The sequence below is a fragment of the Tenrec ecaudatus genome, chromosome 8, assembly GCF_050624435.1.
Source record: "Tenrec ecaudatus isolate mTenEca1 chromosome 8, mTenEca1.hap1, whole genome shotgun sequence".
In the NCBI taxonomy this organism is placed as follows: domain Eukaryota; kingdom Metazoa; phylum Chordata; class Mammalia; order Afrosoricida; family Tenrecidae; genus Tenrec; species Tenrec ecaudatus.
In genome coordinates this window covers 83589290-83614559 of record NC_134537.1, presented here as the reverse complement: position 1 = coordinate 83614559, position 25270 = coordinate 83589290, and the positions used below count along the sequence as shown (strand labels likewise).

At 50.1% G+C, this 25270-nt stretch overlaps 1 protein-coding gene across 2 annotated transcripts in view; it reads left to right on the top strand.

Moving 5' to 3' along the window:
* SCARA3 (scavenger receptor class A member 3) overlaps positions 1–25270 on the top strand; it is a 45898-nt gene that overhangs the window by 13553 nt on the left and 7075 nt on the right. The window contains exons 2-5 of one of the 2 annotated variants that reach the window (XM_075556479.1): positions 11425–11481; positions 14233–14352; positions 18123–18221; positions 19385–20428. In XM_075556479.1, the coding sequence (XP_075412594.1) occupies positions 11425–11481; positions 14233–14352; positions 18123–18221; positions 19385–20428 (1320 nt within the window). Of the gene's footprint in view, positions 1–11379; positions 11482–14232; positions 14353–18122; positions 18222–19384; positions 20429–25270 lie in introns of both variants that reach the window. The other variant, XM_075556478.1, reaches the window with a different exon arrangement.

Sequence of the window (25270 nt, the reverse complement as noted above, 5' to 3'; positions counted from 1 at the left end):
ACAGTGCCCCAGTAGAGAATCTGAGGGCGAGGAAGGGTAGGCAAGTGACTTGGGAACAAAGTGTATTTGGGATAAAGGGGGATGTTACCCACAGCCTCCGTGGTTATGCATGGAAGGCAACGGAGGCTGGGGGCTGGTGCTAAGGACTCAGATGGGGGTGGTTGGGGAGGGAGATGCCTGTGCCAGCTTGGCAGATGCGGATTTCAGGAGTGAAGACACTTACATGTGGGAAGCAGAAAGGAGGTGGATATTCAGGGAGAAAGTGGCAGATCCAGAGAAGCAGCTGAGAGCAACTCTGAAGCAGGCGACTCTGAAGAGGCAAAGGATCGGATTGATTAGAGTGGAGGAGGGCGGTGGGAGGGTGGGGGATGAAGGCAGACTGATTCCCACCCAAATATAGACTTCCCGCAAAGGAAGCCTGTGGGGAAGGGGGGTGGCTAGAGGTTCCAATGAAAACGGTTCGGCAACCTTAATTATACCATTCTCAGACCTTAAGCTACAGTTAGACTGCAACTTCAAACACAGCATCACCCCCTGAAAAGACTCTGCCATTTTTTCCTGTCCTGGCCCAATTGGCTGTTTTGAAAACCCACTTTGTTAACTTCGCAGAAGCCAATCACCAAAATATTTTCCTTGAAGTTCCCGAAGAAAAGCCTTTTATTCAATTCCTCGAATCTCTCCCCTCTGCTGACTCTGATGGAAGAATGTATTCCCCTTAATGACTCAAGAATGAACTAACCATTCATTTTTGGTCAACCAAAAGAAAGCAATAGCTGGGGACCACAGTTGAGTTAGCAGATGGTTAACAGCTTCAGGCTCAGGAGAGGTGACCCAACTTCCATCCCCACCCAGTCAAGCAACCACATGTAACAGTTACCAAGACATGTACCTTCCATCAGAGCTTTCCACGTGGCTCTGGGGGAGCAGGGTTGAAAAACAGAAGTTACCCCCTTGGAGCTTGTATTTCTGGGGGGTTCTGTTGGGTAGTATGATCTTAGAACGGAGGCCTTTAAGATCTCAGTGGTTACCTCTGCTTTCTGGGCCTGGACTTGCCCTGCTGGTCCTCGAAGGCGATTGGGTTTTGCGGAGCACACTGCCTGCAGTTTGGTAGTAGACAGTAGTTGTGTGGCCAGTGGGTCCTCGTAGGACTGTAGGACTGGCGTCTCTATTGCAGGCTGGCTGTTGCTCTTAGCCACCGTTGGGCTGGCCCCTGATGCATGGTAACCTCATGGACAACGGGACAGGGACACTGGGAGCCAAGTGGCTTTCAAAGGCTAATGTTCAGAACACAGTGACTTTCTTCCGGGTCTTCTTAGTCCAGAAGCTCTGCTGAAGCATGTTCCATGTCATACCAACATACAACCCTCCATTAATACACAACTGGTGACAGTGTCTGAGGAATCAAACCTGGAAGAAAGACAGTCTACTACTAAGCCACCCATGAACCCATCATTACAGGGACCAGGCCATTACCTCCCTCAGGACAGCTATCATTTTGGGGGCCTCTGATAACAGAGAAGGCAAACACTAGCTCACAGGCTCTTAGATGTTTGTTTTGTCATCATTCCCAGAGCAGCCTGCTCATCCCAAGAGAGACTTTCCCAAAGGCTGTAGGCTCTGGCCTGGTCATTTCTTCTCCAGTGTCCTCTCTCAATTCCATCCCCTATTGTCATAATCTTTTCTTCCTGGACTAGGCAAAGTGAAAATATGGAAGAAAACAAAATTCTCCTTCATGAAAGGCAAGAATTCTCCAATTAAACCACCATAGATCCTCCACCACCATGCATGAAAGCAGCAGTCAAGAAAGAAACCATGTATTGCGCTGGGCAAAGTATCTCCTTAAAGTGTTAAAGAACATAGATGTCTCTTTGAGGACTAAGGTGCACATGGCCCACGACACGGTGTTTTCAATCACTTCATAAGGGTGTAGAGGCTGGACAATGAACCAACAAGACGGGAGAGGAGCCGATGCACTTGACTTACGGTGCTGGCAAAGAATATCCTAATATCATGGACTGCCAGAAGAACGAACGAATCTGTCCTGGGAGAATTACAGCTCGAAGGCTCCTTAGAAGAGAGGATATCAAGACTTGTCATCACGTTCTTTGGACATGTTACCAGGAAAGAGCAGTCCCTGGGAAAGAGCGCCACGCTTGGTAAAGTAGAAGGGCTGCGAAAAAGAAACAACCTTCTGACAAGATCGCTTGACAGGTAGCAGTAACCAGGGGCTCCCGCATAACATATGGTGCTGGACGGGGCCGTGTTTCACTCTGCTGTACCTCGGATTGCTAGTAGTCAGAGCCAACTCGGCGTCCATCACCTACCAGCACATAGATCACTGTAACATCGATATACTCTTGCTTCAGACCAGTCCAACCTAACAACTAGCGAATGGGGCAGGCAGTCTCAGTTGGCCGGTAACCTCCTGTTTATTGAACACCCACCATGTGATCGATCATCTCCATGCTGAAAGAGGCGTGGGAAAGCTTTCCTGATCTCACGGAGATGAGAGCCTGCTGGGGAAGCAAGACACGGAAGCAGAGGTGAGGCTGGGTAGAAAAGCCTCACCTGTGCTTGCCTCAGCTGGGTGTGCACACCAAGGAACCACCCTCTAGCTGTGCGACCTCGGGGCTCACTCGGCCTCCCTCCACCTTTGAATCATGACAGAGTGAAATTATGTGACGCCTAAGTTTCCTTCCCGCTCTCTCTTTAAAATCATTTACAAAGCCCTGCGTACCCAACACTGAATCAGATTGCCCCAGAAGACATGGGAATCGGCACGGGACATGGTAGGGGAAGAAAAATATTTTCCTTTCTCTGTCCACCCAGCTTGGGCCAATGCAAAAAAAAAAAAAAAAATTGGGGAGCGGGGCAGGGGGCTAGGGCGGAGTACAGATTCCTGTCTAACCAATCATCCCTAATCACTCACAGCCTCTGTCTTCAGTCCAGCCCTTTTCAGTTCTTTCTGACGCTGGCTGCAACGATCTTGATGTAATGATGTAATAAGCCCCACTTGTTAAGAACTTGGCTTGTAAGAGCCTCGCAAATGCTCTGGATTATGTTCTTATTAAAGTAAGCGAGGCCGAGTGGAGTTACTGCAGCATCCCACATAGAGGTAGATCGGGGTCCCGGGGGCCCTGGTTCAGTGCCGGTGAACAGGAAATGCAAAGGCTCGGGAGAAGAAGGTCTTCTTAGGGGCTGGTGAGTGCCATGAGTAATGGAGTTGAGATGTCGCCAAAGAAAAGCTGTCCAAACCTTTGTGAGATCCCTAGAGAGCGGAGATGCATGCTGGCAACGGTCTTTGTCCTTCTCCCAGGCCACTCCTTTCAGTCCCGGAAAGGGGTCCTTATGGATTCCCACTTGCTAACGGTTGCCAATTTAGGGGGTTCTCAATGGGGACAAAGTTAGGACAAGGCTTGTGTGCTCTTTGAGGGAATGTTTGCTGAAGGTCAATGTCAGGCTTGCTTGATTCAAGTCTTCCCAGATTCCCTGCACGGGCTGTAAACCATGAAGTGACAGATCTGGCTCTGGAGCCAGAACAGGGAGGAGGCCCGGTCATGAGGGAGGACAGAGAAACACCACTGAGGGGTGGAGAGAAATTCAACACACGACAGGAAGGATAGGAGGCATTTCTGCCCGGGCGTAGGAAAGGAATCCCTCCCAAGGGGGCCGCGGCCGCGGGCAAGGTGAGGATGGCTCTGGCTGAGATGATCAGGGTGAGAGGGCCTGGGCTAGCAGGGATGAGGCTTGGGTTAGACAGCTCCGAGGCACCAAGGCATTTCAGCCTGCCTTCGCTACGACGTTGTTGTTGTTGCTGCTGCTCTGTGCTGTGTAGGCAGTTTCCACTCATAGCAAAGCCACCCTGTGTGTGGCAGCAGGAGCCCCTGCAGAGTCCCACGCCGTCCTCACAATTGTTCTTAGGCTCCAGCCACTCGCTCAGTCCATCTGGTTCAAGGTCATCTTCTTCCTCACTGTCCCCACTCCCCCCCTACCAAGCGTGAGGGCCTTCTTCGGGACTGGTCCCTCCTGACAGGTCCAAAGTCCATAAGACGAAGCCCCACCACCCTTGCTTCTGCAGATCACGGTGGCTCTCCTCCTAAGGCAGATTGCTTGTTGCTTAGCGCCCATGGTACTTGCCGTCGCCCGCGTCAGCACCACTCTTCCAACGCATCCTGTTTTCTTCGGTCATCCTTGCCCAGTGTCCAGCTGTCACAGGCATCTGAGGCGACTGAGAACGTCAGGGTTTGGGTGAGATGCGGCATCAAGGCATGGGAAAGCAGAAGGGTCATTATCCTGGGAGCGTCCCGGGCAGAGCAGCCTCCTGCTCTGTGGGTGGGTTGATGGTAGAGTGGCTGGGTAGGATGTAAAGGAGAGCTGGAAAGGAGGCTTCCTTCAGACAGCATTCTTCATGCCCCCCCTTCCCTCTGTCATTTTACACACACACACACACACACACACGCACACACACATGCACACACACATTCTGTCCTGTTGCTTTGGAAAACAAAATGCAATCAGAATTCAAAAGGCCTGCCCCACTAGCTGGCTCTGCTTGAGCCACATATTTATAGATAGCCCTCTGTCCCGCAGCTCAGTTTTCCCCGGAGAATAATGTCTCTCGGGCTGGTTGTAGGGGTCAAGTAGCCTAATGGTTGTGACAGTACTTCCCGAAACTGAAACCAGAATCTCTGGAGCCAGGCTCCCGTCCTTGGGTCCTGAAAGCTCTCCCCAAATCATTCTCTGTGCGGCAAGCAAGCACAGTTCCCCCGTGCCGTGCAGAGCCCTGTGGCCATTCAGAAGGTGGACTGAGACTTCCCCTGCCTGTTGCTATGGTGCGAGCTTAGGACGGCGCCGAGAGCAAGACGGACGCAGTCGCTGCACCTAGAACTGAAGCATCAGTGACGATGGCTGCTGAAATAATCCCAAGCCCAGAGAATGTAGACCAGCGGGGTCGCTGAAGACCATCAGAAAACACATAACTATTTCACAATATATAATTACATTTTGTTTTGCGATTAATCACTATTATGTTTAATTATGTTGGAACAATGAAAATAACTCCTGCACTGAAAACATGGGGAATTAGGACAGATGGACCCCTCAGGACCAGTGGGAGTGGCAATACCAGGAGGGTAGAGGGAGGGTGGGGTAGAAAGGGGAATCAATTATAAGGATTTACATATGACCCCCTCCCTTGGGGATGGACAACAGAAAAGTGGGTGATGGGAAACATTGTACAGTGTAAGATGTGACAAAATAATAATTTATCAATTATCAAGGGTTTGTGAGGAAGAAGAGGTGGGGAGGGAGGGTAAAAATGAGGAGCTGATACCAAGGGCTCAAGTAGAAAGAAAATGTTTTGAGAATGAAGATGGCAACAAATATAAAATATGCTTGGAAAAAAAGAAAGAAAATACACCCTGCATATCAGATATTTACATTATGATTCATAATAGTAGCAAAAGTACAGTTGTGAAGTAGCAATGAAAATCATGCTATGGTTGGGGGATCACCACCACATGAGGAACTGTATGGAAGGGTTGCGGCATGAGGAAGGTTGCGAACCACTGATGTGGATGAATACTACAAGGGGCTTAACCTAGTCTGTGGGGTCAAGGCAGATTTCACGGAGAAAGTGATGTTTCAGCCCTCACCAGGAGACCTCCCTGCTGACGGTGGCACCTTGAACTTGGGCCCTGAGAACACTGCGGCTTCCTAAGCTGAACAAGCGCTCCCTGCTGCCTATGCCTTTTGACTTCTATGTTAAATAACAATCCAAACAGCACCGGGACTCGGTTCTTCTTCTTCTTTTTAAAAAAAATAATTTTATTAGGGACTCATACAACTCTTATCACAAGCCATACATACATCAATTGTGTAAAGCACATTCATTGCCCTCATCATTCTCAAGACAGTTACTCTGCACTTAAGCCCCTGGCATCAGCTCCTCATTTTTCCACCTCCCTCCCTGCCCTCCCGCCTCCCTCATGAACCCTTGATACTTTATAAATTATTATTTTGTCATAGCTTACACTCTCTGATGTCTCCCTTCACCCACTTTTCTGTTGTCTGTCCCCCAGTGAGGAGGTTATATGTAGATCATTGTAATTGGTTCCTCCTTTCCACTCCACCTTCCCTCTACCCTCCAGGCATCACCACTCACACCACTGGTCCTGAAGGGATCATCTGTCCTGGATTCCCTGTGTTTCCACTTCCTATCTGTACCAGTGTACATTCTCTGGTCTAGCCGGATTTGTAAGGTAGAATTGGAATCATGATAATGGGGGGAGGGGGAGCATTTAGGAATCAGAGGAAAGTTGTATGTTTCATTGTTGCTACACTGTACAATGACTGGCCGTCTTCTCCTAGAGACCCTTCCATAAGGGGATGTCCAATTGCCTACAGATGGGCATTGGGCCCCCATTCCAAGCTCCCCCTTATTCACAATGATATGATTTTTTGTTCTGATGATGCCTGATACCTGATCCCTTCGACACCTCATAATTGGCCAGGCTGGTGTGCTTCTTCCATGTGGGCTTTGTTATTTCTGAGCTAGATGGACACTTGTTTACCTTCAAGCCTTTAAGACCCCAGATGCTATATCTTTTGATAGCCGGGCACCATCAGCTTTCTTCACTAAATTTACTTATGCATCCATTTGTCTTCAGTGATCATATCGGGGAGGAGAGCACACAATGATATGATTTTTTGTCCTTTGAAATCTGATAACTGATCCTTTCGGCACCTTAACAAACCCAGGGACAAGGGAACAAAAAGTGATCCAAATCAGTGGTGAGGAGGGTGTAGGAGGCCTGGTAGGTCTTGATCAAGGGTAATGTAGCCGAGAGGAATTAGTGAAACCCAAATGAAGGCTGAGCATGATAGTGGGACAAGAAGAAAGTAAACAGAGATAGAAGAAGAAACTAGGAGGCAAAGGACATTTATAGAGGTCAAAATAAAGGCATGTATGTATGTATATTTATTAAGATATGAGGATGGGGAAATATATCTATGTGAATATATGTATGGGTTTAGTATTAAGGTAGCAGATGGGCCTCCACTCAAGTACTCCCTCAATGCAAGAATACTTTGTTCTATTAAACTGGCATTCCATGATGCTCACCTTCCCGACACAATCACTGAAGACAAAGTAAATATGGTGAAGAAAGCTGATGATGTCGAGCTATCAAAAGAGATAGCATCTGGGGTCTTAAAGGCTTAAAGGTAAACAAGCGGCCATCCAGCTCAGAAGCAACAAAGCCCACATGGAAGAAGCACACCAGCCTGCGTGATCACAGGGACTCGGTTCTACCTGGGAAGTGAAGTTGCAGGTGTTGATCAGTTCCAGGATGCTGACAGATCATCCTCAGAGCCTCCCGGCCCCGTCACATGCATGGCTATTTGCAAGGCCCTCTGCCTTTCCTCGCCTTCACGTTGTAGTTGCCGGAGCGGAGGAAGGTTTCTCATCTTTTGAAGAGACTTTGCTCATTATTTTGGGTTGGGAGTAAGAACCCAAAAAACTCTAAACCCATTGCCACTCATAGTGAGTACACTATAAGACAAAATAGAACTGCCCCAGTTGGCTCCTGAGGCTGTACCTGTGTTTAGGGAGTAGAAAGCCCCATCTTTATCCGAGGGGCGGTTGGTGGTTTCAAAAGGCTGACCTTTTGGTTACCAACCCCATGGGTAACCACTGCACCACCAGGGCTCCTGGTGGAAGTGGGACGAGCAGAAGAGATTTCTGGGTTTCAATCCTGACTTTACCCCTTATAACCTCTGGGATGTTATGCAACACTCTGAATGCCTCTGGATTTTGGTCTTTTTGTCTATAAAGGGTTGCTCAGACTATAAACTTTATAGAGTTGTTGTGAAGATTGCTTTAAGACCTATCTCATCCCAACACTACATTAAAAACCAAAACGAATAAAAATCCCAGCAACACTTGGAGTTTCTGTTTCTGGCAAGATGGTTGTTGTTAGGTGCCTCAGGCCAGTTTCCGATCCAGAACTGCTTCGTGTGACGGAGTGCAACTGCCCCATAGGGGTTCCCAAGCTGTATTAGTCCGGGTAGACTAGAGAAACAAACTTCATAGACACTCATATGTCTTTAAGGAAGAGCTGTATATAAAGAGTCATTGTATATTCAGAAAACATCCCAGATCAAGTCCATAAATCTGATATTAACCCATATGTCTGATACCAATCTATAAATTCCTCTTCAGACTCATGCACGACATGCAACGATGCTGAATGCAGGAAGATCACAGGCCAGTGGGTGGAAAGTATTGTGGATCCAGTGGTAATGGAACATCTCAGTGCTGGCTTGGGTTTCCACGTGGCTCTTCTAGTTCCAGGGCTCTGGCTGCATCAGGAATGTCTCACAGGAAGAGTGTGTGTCCCGCCTCCAGGGAGGAAGGCAGGAGTCCCCAGAATCCTCAGGAGAAGGCCATGCCCACACAGAGGTCTCACTGACTGTGACCTGATTGTCAAGTCAGACTCTACCCCTTCACAAATTGGCAGCTATGTCACTGCCACACAGGCTGTAGTCTTTAATGGATCAGGTTGCAGGTCTTTCTCCAATGGGTGTGTTTGAACAGCCAACCTTTTGACTCGAAGCCACGTGCCTAATCATTGTGCCTCTAAGTCCCAGTCAGTACTACAGACTTAGAATATTCTCATATTATTTAATTGGGGTACTAGATAAACTACAGGGCAAACTACAAAACTACTGCAAACCGCATAGCTTAAGTCAGAGGAAAACAAGGAATTCCCCAAGGAGCAAACAAAACAGGAAAGTGCTGAAAGCAGACGGAAATTCAAATCCAGACGCTGGCTGTCAAGAACAGAAGCTGGGTGCAAAAGGGAACCGGGAGGCAAAAAATCTGTGAGTCACACGCTGTAGGTGGCCAGACCAGAGTCCCCCAGAACTAAGCCCAGACCCTAAAAGGCCCTTCTCCCAGGCTTCCGCAGCTCCACCGGGTCACACTAGGACAGCCATTCTGGTCATCGGGGACCCCACTCCCTCTTGGGAGGATAAAAAATAAGGTGGGAAGGAGTCTCGGGAAAGAGTTCATCTTCTGAAAAGAGCCCCCAAGGAAACCTCGGGGGAATGGCTTTCCTGGCAGGCACAGGTCTGCCCCCATGTGTGGCTGGGACTCCCTTTCGTTTGTCCCGTCTGAGGAACTAACTGAAGGAGTGAGTGTCCAGTGGGCAGCTCCCAGGCTCAAGGAACTCCCCTCTGGAAGTAGGAGTCTTGAATAGACCCTCTCAGGAATCCACTCTTCACTCGAGTCACACAACGCGAATGGCTTCAGCTCCTCCCTTAGCGTTGTGCACTGTCGGGGAGCTGGGGGCCAGAGCAGCGTACATGTACGTGTTGATGATTTTTAGAACTAAATAGATGGAACCATCCGCAAGATACGGCTTGAAAGGTTGCATCGTTTTAAAATATGAAAACTCAAATCAAGAACTCAAGCCGGCAACAACAGAAAAACCGGCATAGGCTCATCTAGACAGTTCGTGGAGAGGACTGGCTCATATCCAAAGCCACTGCCCATGGAGTTGATTCTCGTGCACAGAAGCCCTGCCACTGTAGTGGTTACTCTCTAGGCTATGATCCACATGGTTGGCAGGTCAAAACCACCAGCAGCTCCGCAGGAGAAAGACTGGGCTTGCTTTCTACTCCCATAAACAGTTACCCACAGGGGATCTGTTTGAGTCTGCATTGACTCGACGGCAGTGAGTGACCCTCTGGCACAGAGTAGACCTGGCCCACAGAGTTTCCGAGTCTAGAATTCTTTAAGGGAACAGAAAGCCTCATCTTCCTGCCAGGGAGCAGCTGGTGGATTTGAACCTTGTGATTAGCAGCCCAGTTCTTAACCCACTATGCCATCTTATAATCTTACCAATAATTTTTAAGTGTGCAATATAAAATGTGGAGATTCTTTGATTTAAACTTTCAAATATAATTATTTTTGAGTTAAACTTGTAAATATATTTGTATGGTAAGGCCTATTAGGAGGCAGCACAAGTCAGTTAGTGTATATATATTCATATGTTATAGGTAGCAATATAAATTTGCATGGCATTCCAGAGAAACCCTGGTGGTATAGTGGTGATATATTGGACTGCCAACTGCAAGATCAGCAGTTTGAACCCACCAGCTGCTCCAGCTCTGGGCTGTCTACTCCCATACAGAGTAGCAGTCTCAGAAACACACAGGGATAGTTCAACCTTGCCCTGTAGGGTCACTATGAGTCGGCATCACTTCCAGGTGATAATTTTTTGTTGTTTAGGACATTAAAATGTTTTTGCAGTCTATTCATTTGTTTAAAGGCCTTTTGTACGTCTCTTTTTGTAATTTGTTCATTTTTCTACAGGATTCTTTGCACCCTCCATTTTTAAACCTCTCTGTAAATTTGGTGCATCCGTTTTTTATCTGTGATAATCTGTTGTGAGTATATTCTCCCAGTTTGTCATTTGTCTTTTGACTTTGCTTATAGTGTTTTGCTATTTTTTTGTTTTGTTCTTATGCAAATGTTTTGCCCTTGTGTTTTAGTGCAGTAAAGTACCTCAATCTTTTCTACCGAGGCCTCTGGATTTGGGGTGTCAGATTGAAAATCCCTCTCAAACGATATCAATCCAGCAGCAAGCATGCATCCAGCATCTCCTAGCATAAAAGCTCGTGTTAGTTTTGTCTAGAAAACCTCTCGTTCTTCAAACACCCTCCTGAGGATTTGGTTCATTCTGCCCCATTTTACCCTTCTTCCTCCTCATCATTCTCAAAAAGCCAGATCCCCAAGGAGGGAGTGTGATGTATACAGGCGACTTGGACCATCTCCTGAGTGAGGGACTATGTAATTCCTGTGTTATTAAGATCCAAGAGAACGAGCACGGAACTGGCCTTCAGATTGAGAGCTGGTTTTTCCCCTGTGGTCTGGGGGCCAGTCGGAGGTAGAGTGTGTCCACTTACCTGGCAACTTTCTTCTCTCTGTAGCACACAATGGGGTGGGAGCCCGGGTCTGGCGGCGCCTGTGCTGGATCAGACTCACCCTTGTTCTAGAGAAGTTCTGCATGTGTCACTACTTTGTTGGAAAATAGAAGGGAGTTAGGCAAGATCAGACAACCCAACCCTTTCTCTTCTCATCCCTCTCCATGGAGTCAGAGTAAGGCGCAGATGAAGTCCATGGCCTGGCCTATGTTTCTTTATCACCTGTGAGCAAATTCCCCTGACCCAGATCCCAGTGGGCTGACTTGGACCCAGGGGTCAGGATGGGCATGGAGTAGGGGCTGTGGTCACTTTATGGGGCAGGTGGAGAGGGGTGGGTGTGGCTGAGGCATGGGACCCTGGGCAGGGTCTGAATGCACTGGTCCCCTACAGTGAGATCAGAAAGCGGCGGCGACAGAGATGTGTTGTGTGTTACAGAAGAGGAACTGGCTGGCGAAGACGAAGACATGCCATCCTTCCCATGCACACAAGAGGGTGAGTGCTGTGGGGGGCTTCCCTCTGCTCCCTGATCTCCTTTCCTCCCTGTCCCTGACCCCAGGGTAATCAGAGATACAGTGACTCTCTGGGCAGCTTTAGAAGCCTGGCTGCCCTCTATGGAAGGAAAGAGGGCAGAGGTGGGTGGTGCTAGGCTTTGCAGGACAGAAGAGGTCAAAGGTTGACAACTATGAATGGGTTCCTCCTGGAGCCTGTCAGTGACCTTTACCCTCTCCCTTGGCCAGGCATCCAGTCCCCACACCTATCTTTTAGCTGGCTTAAAAATGTCCCCTTCATCCTACCTCAGGTCACCCAACTGGCTCATCTTTCTCCTCTGACCCATCTTGGCATTTTGTTAATATGAGAAACAAATGCCGCTGGAGCTGTGGTTTAGAGCAGGGACTCTCAGTATAAACCAGAACTATCATTCCCACTGTGACCGGGCGATAAGCAGAGAAAAGAGGGGAGACACAGGACTCAGGTGACTGAGGAGAGGAGTCAGCCAAAGACTCCACTGGGGAAACCTGCTGCAGAAGACCGCTCAGTGTGCTGGGAAGCAAGGATGTGATTTTGAGGACTAAGGTGTGCCTGACCCACGCCATGGTATTCTCCATGCATGACCCCGAACAGGGACGTTAGACACAGGGCAGGGAAGACCAAAGAAGAATGGATGCTTTTGAACTATGGTATTTGTGAAGAATATTGAACACACCGATTGAAGACCACAGGGACCAGGGCGTCATTGACCTTGGAACATCTGGCACGAGTTCCAGGAACCTACGAGGACAGGACTTTGGCTGGGGTGGAGAACACATTCCAACTGTTGATGTTGCTGGCAGCCGCAGCAACAATGGGAGACGGGGCACACAGCTAGATGTGGAGTTTCCTGGGGACCCAGCAGCCCACTGAGTGTGAGAGGATTTCTGAATGACAGACAAATCAACCAGCAGAACTGAGGGACGCTCACAAAGCAACGGAAGAGGCAAAAAGTCAAATATGGAATCCACTCATCGTTATAACTGATGGCTAGTTTGTCATCGGAGGTGAGGTCGAATGGGTTGGCGACGGAAAGCAAAGTGGATGGAAAACAGCCTCTCCGGAAGAGATGTGATCAGCAGAAGTGATTGCAAGAAGATTGATCAAGCTTCCCAAGGCATGGAGATTCAATAGACATATGTTTCTGGCCATCGAGCATCAAAGCCAGTGAAGAAGCTAGTAGATTGGCTACTGAAGAAGCTAGAAAGTAAGACTTCATTTCCATCCTAGGTTGTTAACCTTCCCAGTTGGAGTTATCTTTATTAATGTCAACTTCCTAAATTTTCTTCCCTTTTTCTCATGGCCACGTCCTCATTAAAACTGCTTTCTCCATATTGTTTCTACCGTTTTGTGATCATTGATATTATCTTTCTAGATGAATAAAATGCACTTTCCACCTAAAAAAAAGGGGGTGGGGGAAGTACCATGGACTGCCAAAGAACAAACAGGTCTGTCTTGTTGGAGGAAGTGAACCAGAATGCTCTCTGGAGCCAAAGATGGTGAGACTTTGTCTCACGTGCCATGGCTACCTCGTTAGGAGAGACCAGTCTCTGGAGCAGGACATCATGTTTGGTAATGTAGAAGCACAGTGAAAAAGAGGAAGACCCTCCGTGAGATAGATAGACCCAGTGGCTGCAACAATGGGCTCAAACACAGCAACAGTTTTGAGCATAGTGCAGGACCGGACGATGCTTCGTTCTATTGCACTTCAGGTTGCGATGAGTCCCAACCTTGGTTGCACATTACAATTACTCCAGGAGCCTTAAAAAAATAGTGAAACCCAGCTCCAAGCTTTAGAATGTTTCATTGAATTCAGTCTGGAGTGTGAATTGAGTTCCAGGATTTCTGGAGGCTCCCTGTGATATGCAGCTAGAGTTGAGCGAGACTTCAGGACTTCACAGTTGGGAGAATCCCTGCGTTCCTGGATTCTGCCTGCTGGGCACTCACTGGCCACCTGCCAGAGCCAGGTACACCTGACTTTCCCCTTCCTCCACATCAAGGAACCAGTTGGTGACCTCTCCTCACTCCTTTGGATTCCAGGAGAACTGCTAGTTCCCTACACACAGGGCTGCTAACTGTGGGATCAGCAGTTTGAAACCACCAGCCACTCCTCGGGAGAAAGACAGACTTTCTATCCCATAAAGAGTGACAGTCTCAGAAAGCCACGGGGGCACTTCCACCTCATCCTCTATGGTTGCTGTGAGTCGAAGTCCACTCGTCAGCAGTGAGAAGGCGAAGTAAGGCTTCCTCCCCCCACCATTTTGTGAGTTATAACCAGTTGCCCCCAAGTCGATTCTAATTGTCAGAGCAGCCCTGTCCTCCTCGGGGTTTCCATGACCGACTTGTTGGAAGTCGATCACCAGCGCATCTTCTGCGGCTTCTCTGAGTGGACGTTTGGTTAATCAGTTGAGCTGGGCGTGTTGCAGGTAGGCCCCCCACTAGGGAAGAGGGGGTCCCCTCACATACACCCTGGGCTAGATGATACCATCGAGAGAGCGTGGTGGGGCCAGGGGCAGGTGGAATATTTTGAAGCTCCTGATTCTGCTAGTCGTTGAATGCACTAGAACCTAGAGCAAGGGAACGAAGGCCGAGGGTGGAGAACACGGCCCCTTCTGAACCTGCTGTGAAATGTGCTCAGACAGACCACCATCGGGACATGAAACAGATGGCACTGGCTGCAGGCTAACCCCCTTCCCTCCATCCATCCTCCCACAGGCCGACCGGGGCCCCGCTGCGGCCGCTGCCAGAGGAATCTGTCCTTACACACATCGGTGCGGATCCTTTACCTCTTCCTGGCCCTGCTCCTGGTGGCCGTGGCCGTGCTGGCCTCCCTGGGTGAGTGTGGCCTCGAGCAGTGCCTGGCTGGCCCAGGAGTCACAGCCAGGCTGCAAGGCAGCTCCTGGGGACCCCCTTCAAAGACAAACTCTGACCTTGGTTATTCAGGGGGCCCCAGAACCAGCTTGTCCTGACTACAGAACTGTACCGCCTCATCCAAACTGGCTTCTTGCTCCTGCCCGGTGACGTGTGGCCTTGAGCAAGGCACTTGGCTTCTCAGAAAGCCTGCTTTACCACTAGCCAAGTGGGAGGCTCCGACAAGCTCGGGGCTCCTCCGTGTGAGATGCACCCTAGATTTGTTGGCTTTAGAAGAGGTTGCTGCCGGGCCCTCGCCCAGGGGAATGGAATTACAGTCTGCAATCCCCAAGCCTAAGCATCAGTGCTCTGGAGACGATTCTGCAGTCCACCCAGGACTGAAAACCCCTCCATCAAGGGATTTCTAGCCCCTTCCGTGGTCTCTGTGGGTGTCTCTCAAAGAGCTGCCCACCTCCAGGGTTTGCTAACATTCAGATGAGCAGTCTGGCCCCACCCAGACCGACCCAGTCCGAGTCCTACAGGGCAGAGTCCTACAGGTGGCACATACATACGGCCGTCTGTATGAATAGAGGAGCAGACCAAATGCCAGCCTGCGGCCAGGTGGCCTTCGGGAGGTTGTCTGCGGTAAACTGCTGCACGCCAGGGGGGTGGTTTCTCACTGGAATCACCTTCTTCCATTTGAAGCATCCAGTGTTGGAAACCCAGACATCTTTACTCAGTTCAACCAATAGGTTTCTTTGTCCTGACCTGCCGGGTTTCTGCCACAGGCTGGGACCAGGGTGAGGGCAGGGTGGCACCCTGCATGGCCCTGAGAGTGAGCCCTCCTTCCATGAGGCCCTGGCCCTGGTGTGAGATGCCCACTAACCAGCCCTGCTGGGCTTCATGGTCAACCCCAGCATGGGAATGAGTTGAACAAACCCTGCAGTCATCTTCCAGTCAGCCCGAAGGCGTTCAGCCATCCAACACAGACCCAGGACTTCCCATGTGCCGGGAGTGGGGATACCGAGGGGAGGCCAGTTGCCTTTGCTGCCTCTAGAGATTTTCACCTCCAAAGGGAGTGGTTTCAACCCTGCCTGCACACTGGAATCTCACAGAGAGTATTTCAGGATGCCCATGCCAGAGCCCACTCCAGATGAATCAAAGCAGCCTCTCTGGGGCAAGGCCCGGGTCTTCATAAAATTTTTTAAGCTTCTCAGAAAATTCCAATGTGCAGCCAAGATTGTGGACCACCGACTTCAAGAATTTGCCAAGACTCTCATTCCCATTCAGCCCTAGCACTTGCTCTCTCTCTCCTCTCTCTCTCTCTCTCTCTCTCTCTCTCTCTCTCTCTCTCTCTCTCTCTCTCTCTCTCTCTCTCTTTCTCTCTCTGGAGGGGAGGAGTCACAGTCACAGTCATCACCAGTGTGAGCTTGGCCATTCAAAAACTTGTAAAGGTTCTTGGGCAGCCCTTTTAGGGATTCAGCTCTCAGCTTCCCAGGGACTTGGCTCCAAAGGCCACTATCCAAGAGAAAAGCAAGGGGTACCAATGCACCGCAGCGGAGAAAACACTTCCTGAGTGGCGGGAGTGGGCTAGGCAATGTCCCATAATGATGTGTTTGGATTAGCTCACCCCCCCTGCAGTAGGAGTGAGCCTCATTCCACAGCAGAGGGAATAGCTGGGACGATGAATAGTTTGCCTCAGGGAATGAGCTGAGAGTGTTTGAGAGAAGCCAGGGAGACCTTGGGTACTGCTACTGTGTCACTGTTGGCCCCTGGCACTTGGGGAGAAAACACTGCCCCATCTGTGCCATCCAATGATCGAGCTGTCGTGACCCCTAGGGTGTTCGCTGGCTGATTTCTGGAAGTCCACTGCCAGGGATTTGGTTTTGTTTGGTCTTTTTCATCTCCAGCCTGAGTATCCCAAGCCCGCAGAATAGAGCCAGGGCTAAGTTGGGCAGAGTAGAACCACCCCTGAGTTTCCAAGAATGTAACTCTTTACAGGAGTAGAAAGCCCCATCTTTCTCCTAAGGAGTGGCTGGTGGTTTCAAACTGCTGACCTTGCGGGTCAAAGCCCAGCTCATAACCACTGCCCCAGCAGACCTCCCTTCCTGGCCAGAGATAACCAGGACTCAGTACTCATTTCAGGGAGTATTTTTGCATACACACTGTAGGCCAAATACTCCTCTCGACACCGGGCAGATTCTGACATTGGAAAACCAAAGCAGTTGTAGACTGTGTATAGATGAGTGGAAGTGGCTGTGTTTCAGGAAAACAGACATTGAGCCAGATTTGGTGAGCAGGGCAGCCTCTTTGGATCCCTTGTCCACGGCAATGGCTCATGGACCCTTTTGATTGTGTACGCCATCAGTAAACATAGACTGTGAATGGGTCAGAGCCAGCAGTGAGATCCTGCCAGTCACTCAATGGAAGACAGACGAGGCAGTCTGCTTCCTTCAAGATGACAGCTGGAGACTCTCACTCTTTATGGGAGTAGGGAGTAGTAAGCCCCATATTTCCCCCTCAGAGGTACTGGTGGTTTCAAACTGCTGACCTTATGGATTGCAGCCCAACACATTGCCACTACACCACCAGGAAAAGAATAGCTTTCAGAGTTGGTAAGAGCCTTAGAAGTCATCTCGTTCCATACACCCACTTGGCAGATGATTCAGCTGAGTTCCAGAAAGCTTAAGTGACTTGCCTGAAGCCTTCCAACAAATGTAAATTTAAAACAAACCTCAGTTGCCCAACTCTTGGCAGTGTTAATTCCATGCCCTCACACATGACCTTCAGGGGGTGCATGGGCAACCACGTTGTCAATCTTCAGTCCAACCCAAGGCTTCCTCTCACTAGCCAGCCAGCAGCTGGAGGAAGCCAGGAGTCGTGCTGCCTGGGTGTGCTCCAGCCACCGGCCAGCACTAACCAGGTTCCAGAGGTGGGAGGGGGTGGGAGAGGTGCATCAATCTCTGTAACATTTCCTGAGGGCCAATCTGGTAAGGGCTAGCTTGGCCTTCCGAAATGTCAATACTCTGTCCCACACATTCTACTAAAAACAATCCACCCTAAGAGAATAATCATAGACACACGATGATTACATACCATGTTTGTTTCTAGGATCAAGCCCAACTTATAGATACCTAGCATGCTTTATATTTATAGAATCAGAAAACCAGGCACCTGAAGTGTCCCTAACAGGAGGAGATTTTAATATACTATGCTAAATCATTGACATAGACAGTGAGTCATTCATTCAAAGTGATGATGTTACAGATTATTTAACTCTTGCTGGGAAAGTGCCCGTGATGCAATACCAAAAAAGAAAAGAAAGAAACAGTTTCAAAGTAAAAATGATCAGCAGAACGCTCCTATTTCAGTTCTTCTTTCTTTAAAAGGTGTGATGTGTGTGGATAGTTATAGGTGTTAATAAGATTAGAAGAGATATATGAAGTTGGAAGTTATTGCTGGGTAGTAGGATTAAGAACATTTTAAACATATCCCCCCGCTCACACACACATTTTCCCTGTTCTGGCCTGTTATGAGGTTCCTGTGTCAAAAACCTGAGAGGAGGGTTTGGTTTTGTTGCAAACTCTGGCCCTGAGAAGAGGCTTTCCTTACCGCCGTGCCCCTGGGAAGCCTCCATCCAGAAAGCTGGGTGGTTTGAGCTACCGAGGGGCTGATAGAAATGCCTTCGCAACAAACGACTGCTGTTTCTCTGCGCCAAGACCCTGTCCCAATGTCTCATGCAAATTTCCCGACAGTCTTCAGGAAAGTTGACTCTCTCTCCGAAGACATTTCCTTGGCCCAGTCCATTTATGACCAGAAGCTTGCGTCTGTGCAGGAAAACCTTCGAGGGCTGGGTAAGTATACAGTGCCCAGATGTACTAATGGCTAGAATGTTAAGGCCAGTGTAAGCTGGCTGGGGCAAGGGTTCTCCCATCCCTTGTCAAGGTGCCCTAGGGGCAGCTCCCCAGCAGCCTTCTAGACACAGGGGAGCCAGGGCCCCATCTTTAGCAACAGAACCACCTATCTGAGTTGTTGATACCCTAGAGTCTACCAGAACGGGGGCCGGGGGTGGGGTTGGGGGGGGCACTTTCTGTGAGGAACATCTAGCATCCCGCAGTTCCAGCCAGAAACCACAGGTAAAGAAGGAAGCAGAATATAGTCACAGTCCCCCCAAATACCCTCAGGTATCCGAAATGATTTCTGAAGCTACCAAAGCTTTCTGCCAAGTCAGCCTCTTCTTTTTGGCCACCATGCCTTAAGCTGTGCCTCGGCCCACAATGCTCTGTGTCAGCCATCAAACAAGAGGGCTTTGCAGAGAGGTTGAGCCAGGAGATACCCTAAGAGAAGGGCTTGGAAGCAGTCTTCTCTGAAGAAAGTCCTGGCTTTGCCCTATGTAGGCAGCCACTTCTCCATGCCCACGTTCCTGAGCCGAGGGCACATGGTCCCTGTGCCACCTCTCTGCAAATGCGCTCTGAGAGCACCAAATTTAGGTAGCAAATGCAAAGAAAGACACTGGGACCCATTTTTAAGTGACATGTGTATGGGAGGTGCTTAATAACCTGAGAAACGTTATGATGACAGATTCTTGAAAATCGGATGGTCAGATGGATATAAATGTCCTACATGCGACATTTCAGATCAGAGTGTTGCATTTGGAGAAAATCGGATGTCACAGGGATGGTGAGCCCCTCCTCCCGCCCTCCCCCCCCCCAGAATTTCATAGTAGGGTTTAGGGAAGGAAGGCAGCCAGGGGAACCACCTGTCAATTCATTGTGCTTGGGATTATTTAATTTAAAATACCAAGGGCTCAGGTAGGAAGAAAATGTTTGGGAAATGATGATGGTAACATATGTACAAATGTGCTTGAAACAATGGATGGATGGATTGTTATAAGAGGTGTAAGAGCCCCCAATAAAATAATTTATTAAAATTTAATAGATTACATATGTAATTTAAAGAAGCCAGCTTTCTCCCATGATTATCTTGTGACTCAATTTTTTGTCCCCTTTTCATGAAGATCCGAAAGCCCTGAGCAACTGCTCTTTCTGCCAGGAGGCTGGGCAGCTGGGGCAGGAGATCCGCAAGCTACAGGAGGAGCTGGAGGGGATTCAGAAGATGCTGCTGGCCCAGGAGATCCAGCTGGTCCACACCTCCCAGGCCCATGAACTGCTGGCCACCACCAGCGGCCAGATCACGCAGGAAATGGGCAATTGTTCCTTCTCCATCCGCCAGGTCAACCAGTCCCTGGGGCTCTTCTTGACCCAGGTGAGAGGCTGGCAGGCCACCACGGGCAGCCTGGACCTCTCTCTGAAGGACTTTTCCCAGGAGTGCTACAACGCCCGAGCTGCGGTGAACCGGATCAACTTCACCGTGGGGCAGACGTCCGAGTGGCTTCACGGGATCCAGCGGAAGACAGATGAAGAGTCCTTGACCCTCCGGAAGATTGTCACCGACTGGAAGAACTACACTCAGCTCTTCAGCAGCCTGCGCGCCACCTCCGCCAAGACCGGGGAAGTGGTCAAGACCCTCCAGACCACACTGGGGACCACCTCGCAGCGCATCAGCCAGAATTCCGAGAGCATGCACGACCTGGTGCTGCAGGTCATGGGCCTGCAGCTGCAGCTGGATAACATCTCGTCCTTCCTGGACGACCACGAGGAGAACATGCACGACCTGCAGTACCACACCCGCTATGCCCAGAACCGAACGGTGGAGAGGTTCGAGACGCTGGAAGGGCGCATGGCCTCTCACGAGATCGAGATTGGCACCATCTTCACCAACATCAATGCCACCGACAACCACGTGCACAGCATGCTCAAGTACCTGGACGACGTGCGGCTCTCCTGCACGCTGGGCTTCCACACACACGCGGAGGAGCTGTACTATCTGAACAAGTCGGTCTCCCTCATGCTGGGCACCACGGACCTGCTCCGGGAGCGCTTCAGCCTGCTGAGCGCCCGGCTGGACGTCAACGTCCGCAACCTCTCCCTGATCGTGGAGGAGATGAAGGCCGTGGACACGCAACACGGAGAAATGCTTCGCAACGTCACCGTCCTACGAGGTGAGACCTGCGTCCCGGGGCTGCTGCAGAACTCCCAGAGGGCCTCGGGACTCTTGCCTCTGATAGGAGTACCTGGTTTAGACAACAATACCCCCCCCCCCAAAAAAAGACCACAACACCCCCACCGGAAAAAAAAAACCCAAAAACTCCAGCGGGCTAATAAGATTCGGCAGCAAAAGCCTGCAGCAACTTAACATGTTAAGAAAAACAGTTGCCAACATCTGTGCAGTGTGTTGTGGCTCCTAGCTGGGCCTGGCAGCCAGATGTGCATTTGAATATAGCAGTTTGTTTCCCTGTGTCCAGATAGAGAGATAAGTAGACCAAGCCGCCCAAGCAGAGCGCAAGGTGCCCGAGTCTGGCTAGCCACACGGCTAGACAGGAGTGGACGCAAGATTGAACTCTAAGGCAGTTCAGAGCCAGCGCTGCCTTGAGTGGCCCTCTCCACCCAAGTCACTTCAACGCCTGTCCTTCTACAAGCACCCGAGTAAACGACAGAGCCGTCCCCGGGGCAGAACAGGCTTGCCCATGTGGCTATTTCCACCAGTGTCTACTGCGAGCCCGATTTCCCCTAACGCACCTCTCCCTCCCCTTGGTGCAAGTCTGCCCTTAGCTGCAGTGTGCCAAGCGAGTGGGTTTTAAGTGATCCACTGGTTGAGCTCCATTACTTGAACTGAACGGTGACCGACGGCGAGTTTTTCACTGAGACACCATTCATTACCTGTCATCACAGCCCCGGCCATGACGCTGGTGTGGGAAGAGACAACGTTCCACTGTCCCACACACAGTGGCCCTGCGGCCCAGCGAGCTTGGTGGCAGCTAACAATAGCCTTTCCATTCTCGTCCTGCTCCGTAGGAGATCCACTCGGTTTTCCCAACAGCTTTCTTCCTGGAAAATGGTTCCAAACACTCCCATCTGGATTTCCATTCACCCAGAATTTGGATAGGTGCCCCCGTGTTCTATGGAAGTGTCTCTTTGCAGAGAAGGCAGGCTAGCAGATCTTGGCTCTTAGGGACGAGATTTAGCAGCTCCAAAGCTGTGATCTACATCTGGGGGAGGACCAACCAAGGAACCGGAAGGAGCCACTTGCTAGAACGAGGGAAGCCCCATGATCCCGGAGAGCTTAGCTCCACCCCAGAGCACAGATTCCGAGCCAGCTCGCGGACTCCCGGGCTCTCTGTAAACCATTTAGGCCCAAAACTTCCTAGACTCCATGTTATGTCATCAAGCATTTCTGCTGCCACCAGAGCTAATTTTTATTTGAGATTGATTGGCACCCAGTCCCTCCCCGCCCCCCCCCATTACCACATTTTTACAATTAAACCAACTCCTGAGCGTTTCTGTGGTAACTGCAACCGTCTCATGGAATTTCACCTAAAATGTATCTGCCAGACCCAGAGGACCCACTGTTCCAGAGAAGGACATTATTAGACCATTCCTAAGCTCTGCCACTTCTGTGTTTTTGTGGCCTTCACCCTAAGGACAAATGAAATGTCAAGCTTTATTGCGGACAAATCCCATCCATAAACTTAGTGGTTCTTTTCCACCAGCCTCACAACAATCCTTGTAAGGTAGGCAAGGCAAGTCTTGGTGTCTTCATGGTGTTTTAGTTGTGAGCTGGGCTGCTAACCACAAAGCCAGCAGCTCAAAACCACCAGCAGCTCCTCCAGAGAAAGACAAGGCTTTCTACTCCCATAAAGACTTAGTCTCTGAAACCCACAGGGGCGGTTCCACACTGTCCCATACTGGTCTTCGGAGTCGGCATCCGCTCGATGGCAGTGAGCTTCAGTTTGGGTCGGTTTGGTGTTTTATTAGTAGTCTGTGACGAGGGGAGTCTGAGGACTTAGGTTAGGGGCTATTTTATTTGAAAGAAACCCCTTAGCCTAGTTGGCAGCAGAAATGATGAATGGCATGAAGTGAAGTCAATGGATGTTTGGGACTAAGTGGCTACAGAGAATCCCACTATGGTGTAAAGTCCTGATCCCTCACTGTGGGGTACTGAGATACACACACTCAGTTCCAAGACAAAAAGCAGACACGGAGGGTCTAAAGACACAACTACCCAAAGGATGTCCTTGCTCGGGCCTTGCTTAGGTGTAGGGTGCTAGATAGAGAGGAGAGGAAAAGAAGGGAATGTGGTGAAAGTATGGGCAGGGGAATGATTTCCATTCTCATTTTAAGTAGGGCCCAACAATAGTCATGGCCCTTCCTATCTGTCACTGCCCCAGGGAGCATTCCCTCAGAAGTGCCCCAGCTTGGCTTGAAAGCACGAGAAGGATGCCTGTTTGAGCTCCATCCACCCTCGGCTTGCCATCTACCACATCTCCTCCCTCTGTGTCTTGGGCCACCATCCTTCCTCATCATTAAAATCACCACATATAAAAGCACTCATGTCTGAAAGAAAATCTGAGGGGCCAAATGCATGTCCCTTCATCCCGCAAGGACAGACACTCGTTCATTCCCTCACAGACAGGTGTTGACAGGCTGTGATGCTGGAGCTGGAAAGCACCAATCTCCTGCTGGCCAGAGCCCAACTGCCCTTCTAAAAAAAAGGGAGAGAAACAGGACCGGCCCTAGCCAAAGGGGCAGGTGCCAAGAACTGCCTGATGAGCTGAGACCATTAAACCGCATGGGAAAGGAGCCTGCCTTCGAATTCGCTTGGGGTCGTTAGGCAAAATGCCTCCAGGCCTCCTCCAGTGCTGTTATTGTGTTTATTTCTATCAGTCAATGAAAGGGGCAGATTTCAGTTTTGTCAGCTTTGTGATTATTCTGAGCCTCCATTCGCTCCATAGAAACCATATGTCCGTGCCTCTCCTGTAACACGTACCTCTTCCACTCCATAGATAAGTCCTGAGGTCGAGGCTAGACGGTGTGTGTGCTAGGACTATCCTTTGGAAATTGGAGACAGGTAACTAGCAACAGTTACTGACTGAATGGTCTCTTGGCCATTTCCAGTTCAGTAACCTCATTGCCAATAAGAATATTGATGCTTTCTCTCACCCATGGGGCAGTTGGGATGATCAGCAGTGGCAATGGATGTGGACAAGCTTTTGCCTAAATAGATGTCCTAGTGTAGGAATTGGCATCGCTGGGTGGTACAAACAGTTAACACAGTTGGCTGTTCACCAGAGGTTGGAGGTTCTCGTCTACGCAGAGGCATTCTGGAAGACAGGCCTGGCCGTGTACATCTGAAAGGTCATCTTCGAAAACCTTATGGAGTATGGTTCCCCTCGGATGAGACGGGCTCGCCAGGAGTCAGGGTCAGCTCAATGGCAACATTTCTTTTCATGTAAGGGGTGATTATGAATCCCCATTGTTTGATGACAGGACCCTGGTGTTATCTATCAAGTTCCCAACTAAATGCCTGGCCCTTTGAAGGTATACTCAAGAAAGATTTGCCCCGAAGATGAATACATAGAAGCATGAGGAGAGAGATGCTGAGGATGGGGGCTAGATTCTGCAGCAACACCCCCTCTCTGACTCCCATCCCCAAAGTGCGTAGGCATTTGCAGGTCCAAAAGGCAAAAGCAGACAAAAAGTCACGGCCCTCCCGTACTCAGACCTGCCTGGGGAGGTGGCAGTGAGAAACCGGCCTGCAGTGGAAGGTTGATAGAGTTGCTTGTTGTGGAGCAGAAACGGCAATTCATGCCAAGAACCACTGTTCCAGGGTTCCTGGTGACCCTTTCACGAAGGTGTGGGGGAGCCTGTCGTTAGACTTGGCCTATTCCAAGTACAACCAGACTTCTAGGCTTAGCCCTCCAGAGGTATTCGGCCTCTCTGACTTCCAGTCTCACTCTTAAAGGGTGTCTACCAGGGAGGGCCCTAACTTCTGCTCTCGTTCCCCAGCACCCCGAGGCTGCTTCCTGCCCTGATCAGCAGCTGCACCCCCATGCTCCTTTTGGCAAATGGGTACACAGCCCCCCTTAGTCCTGGATCCTCAGTGCCTCCAACGTGTGGGAAGCTGCTGGAAACTACTCAGCTACTCAGCCTCTGGCCAACCCAGCGGCCATTGGTGTGAGGAGCCATGGCGCTGGTTTTGACTCAGAAGGATCCTGGCGACAGAGTAGAACTACCCTACTGGGTCTCCTTGGCTGTCACCTGTATGAGAACTGATCATCAGGGCTTGTGCCTGTGGAGCTGCCGTGTGGGTTTGAACTGCCCACCTTTCGGGTAGTACTTGAGTACTTAGCCAAAAAAAAAGAAAAGTTGCATGGAATGTCAGGCTCCTTCCCTCTGGGGTCTTGGTCCTTGGTATCTCTCCGGTGCGCTTACCCGGCTACCCAATTTATCAACGCCTGAGCTGGGACTCCAACCCGAGTCTCGGGACTTCCAGGCTATATGCCTTCCATTGGACCAGGCCAGTCTCCAGAGAGTTCCACTTGAGTCTTTTTCCCTTTCCTCCTCTCTCTGTGAGCCGCTAGGACCCTTTCTGCCCATGGGTGGGAGTGGTTGATGCTTCTGCCCAGTCACTGTCCCCTGCCCCCGCACCCCATTCTGGTGCTGGGGAACAGACCACCTACTTGTCCCAGACATGCAGTCAGTTGTGGCTGGACCCTAATGGGCCTCAATTGCTTAATTACAGTCTAAGGCTTCCTGAGTAATTATGGGCCTCCCCAGGACTTCAGCTTGCTGGTCCTCTCCCAGCCCTGTCCCTCAGCCACTGTCGCTGCTGGCCTCCCTCCTTTGTCTGAAATGTTTGCCCATAGCTCAGGTAATGACCTCTCTTCTTTGCCCTTCACCCCTGCTCATGCTAATGTCTTCTTGTTGACTGTGCCTGGGGCAGCCTTTTCTCCCAGAGGCTTGGTCAGCCTCCATCCACATTCCTTCCTCCTTCACTAACCACT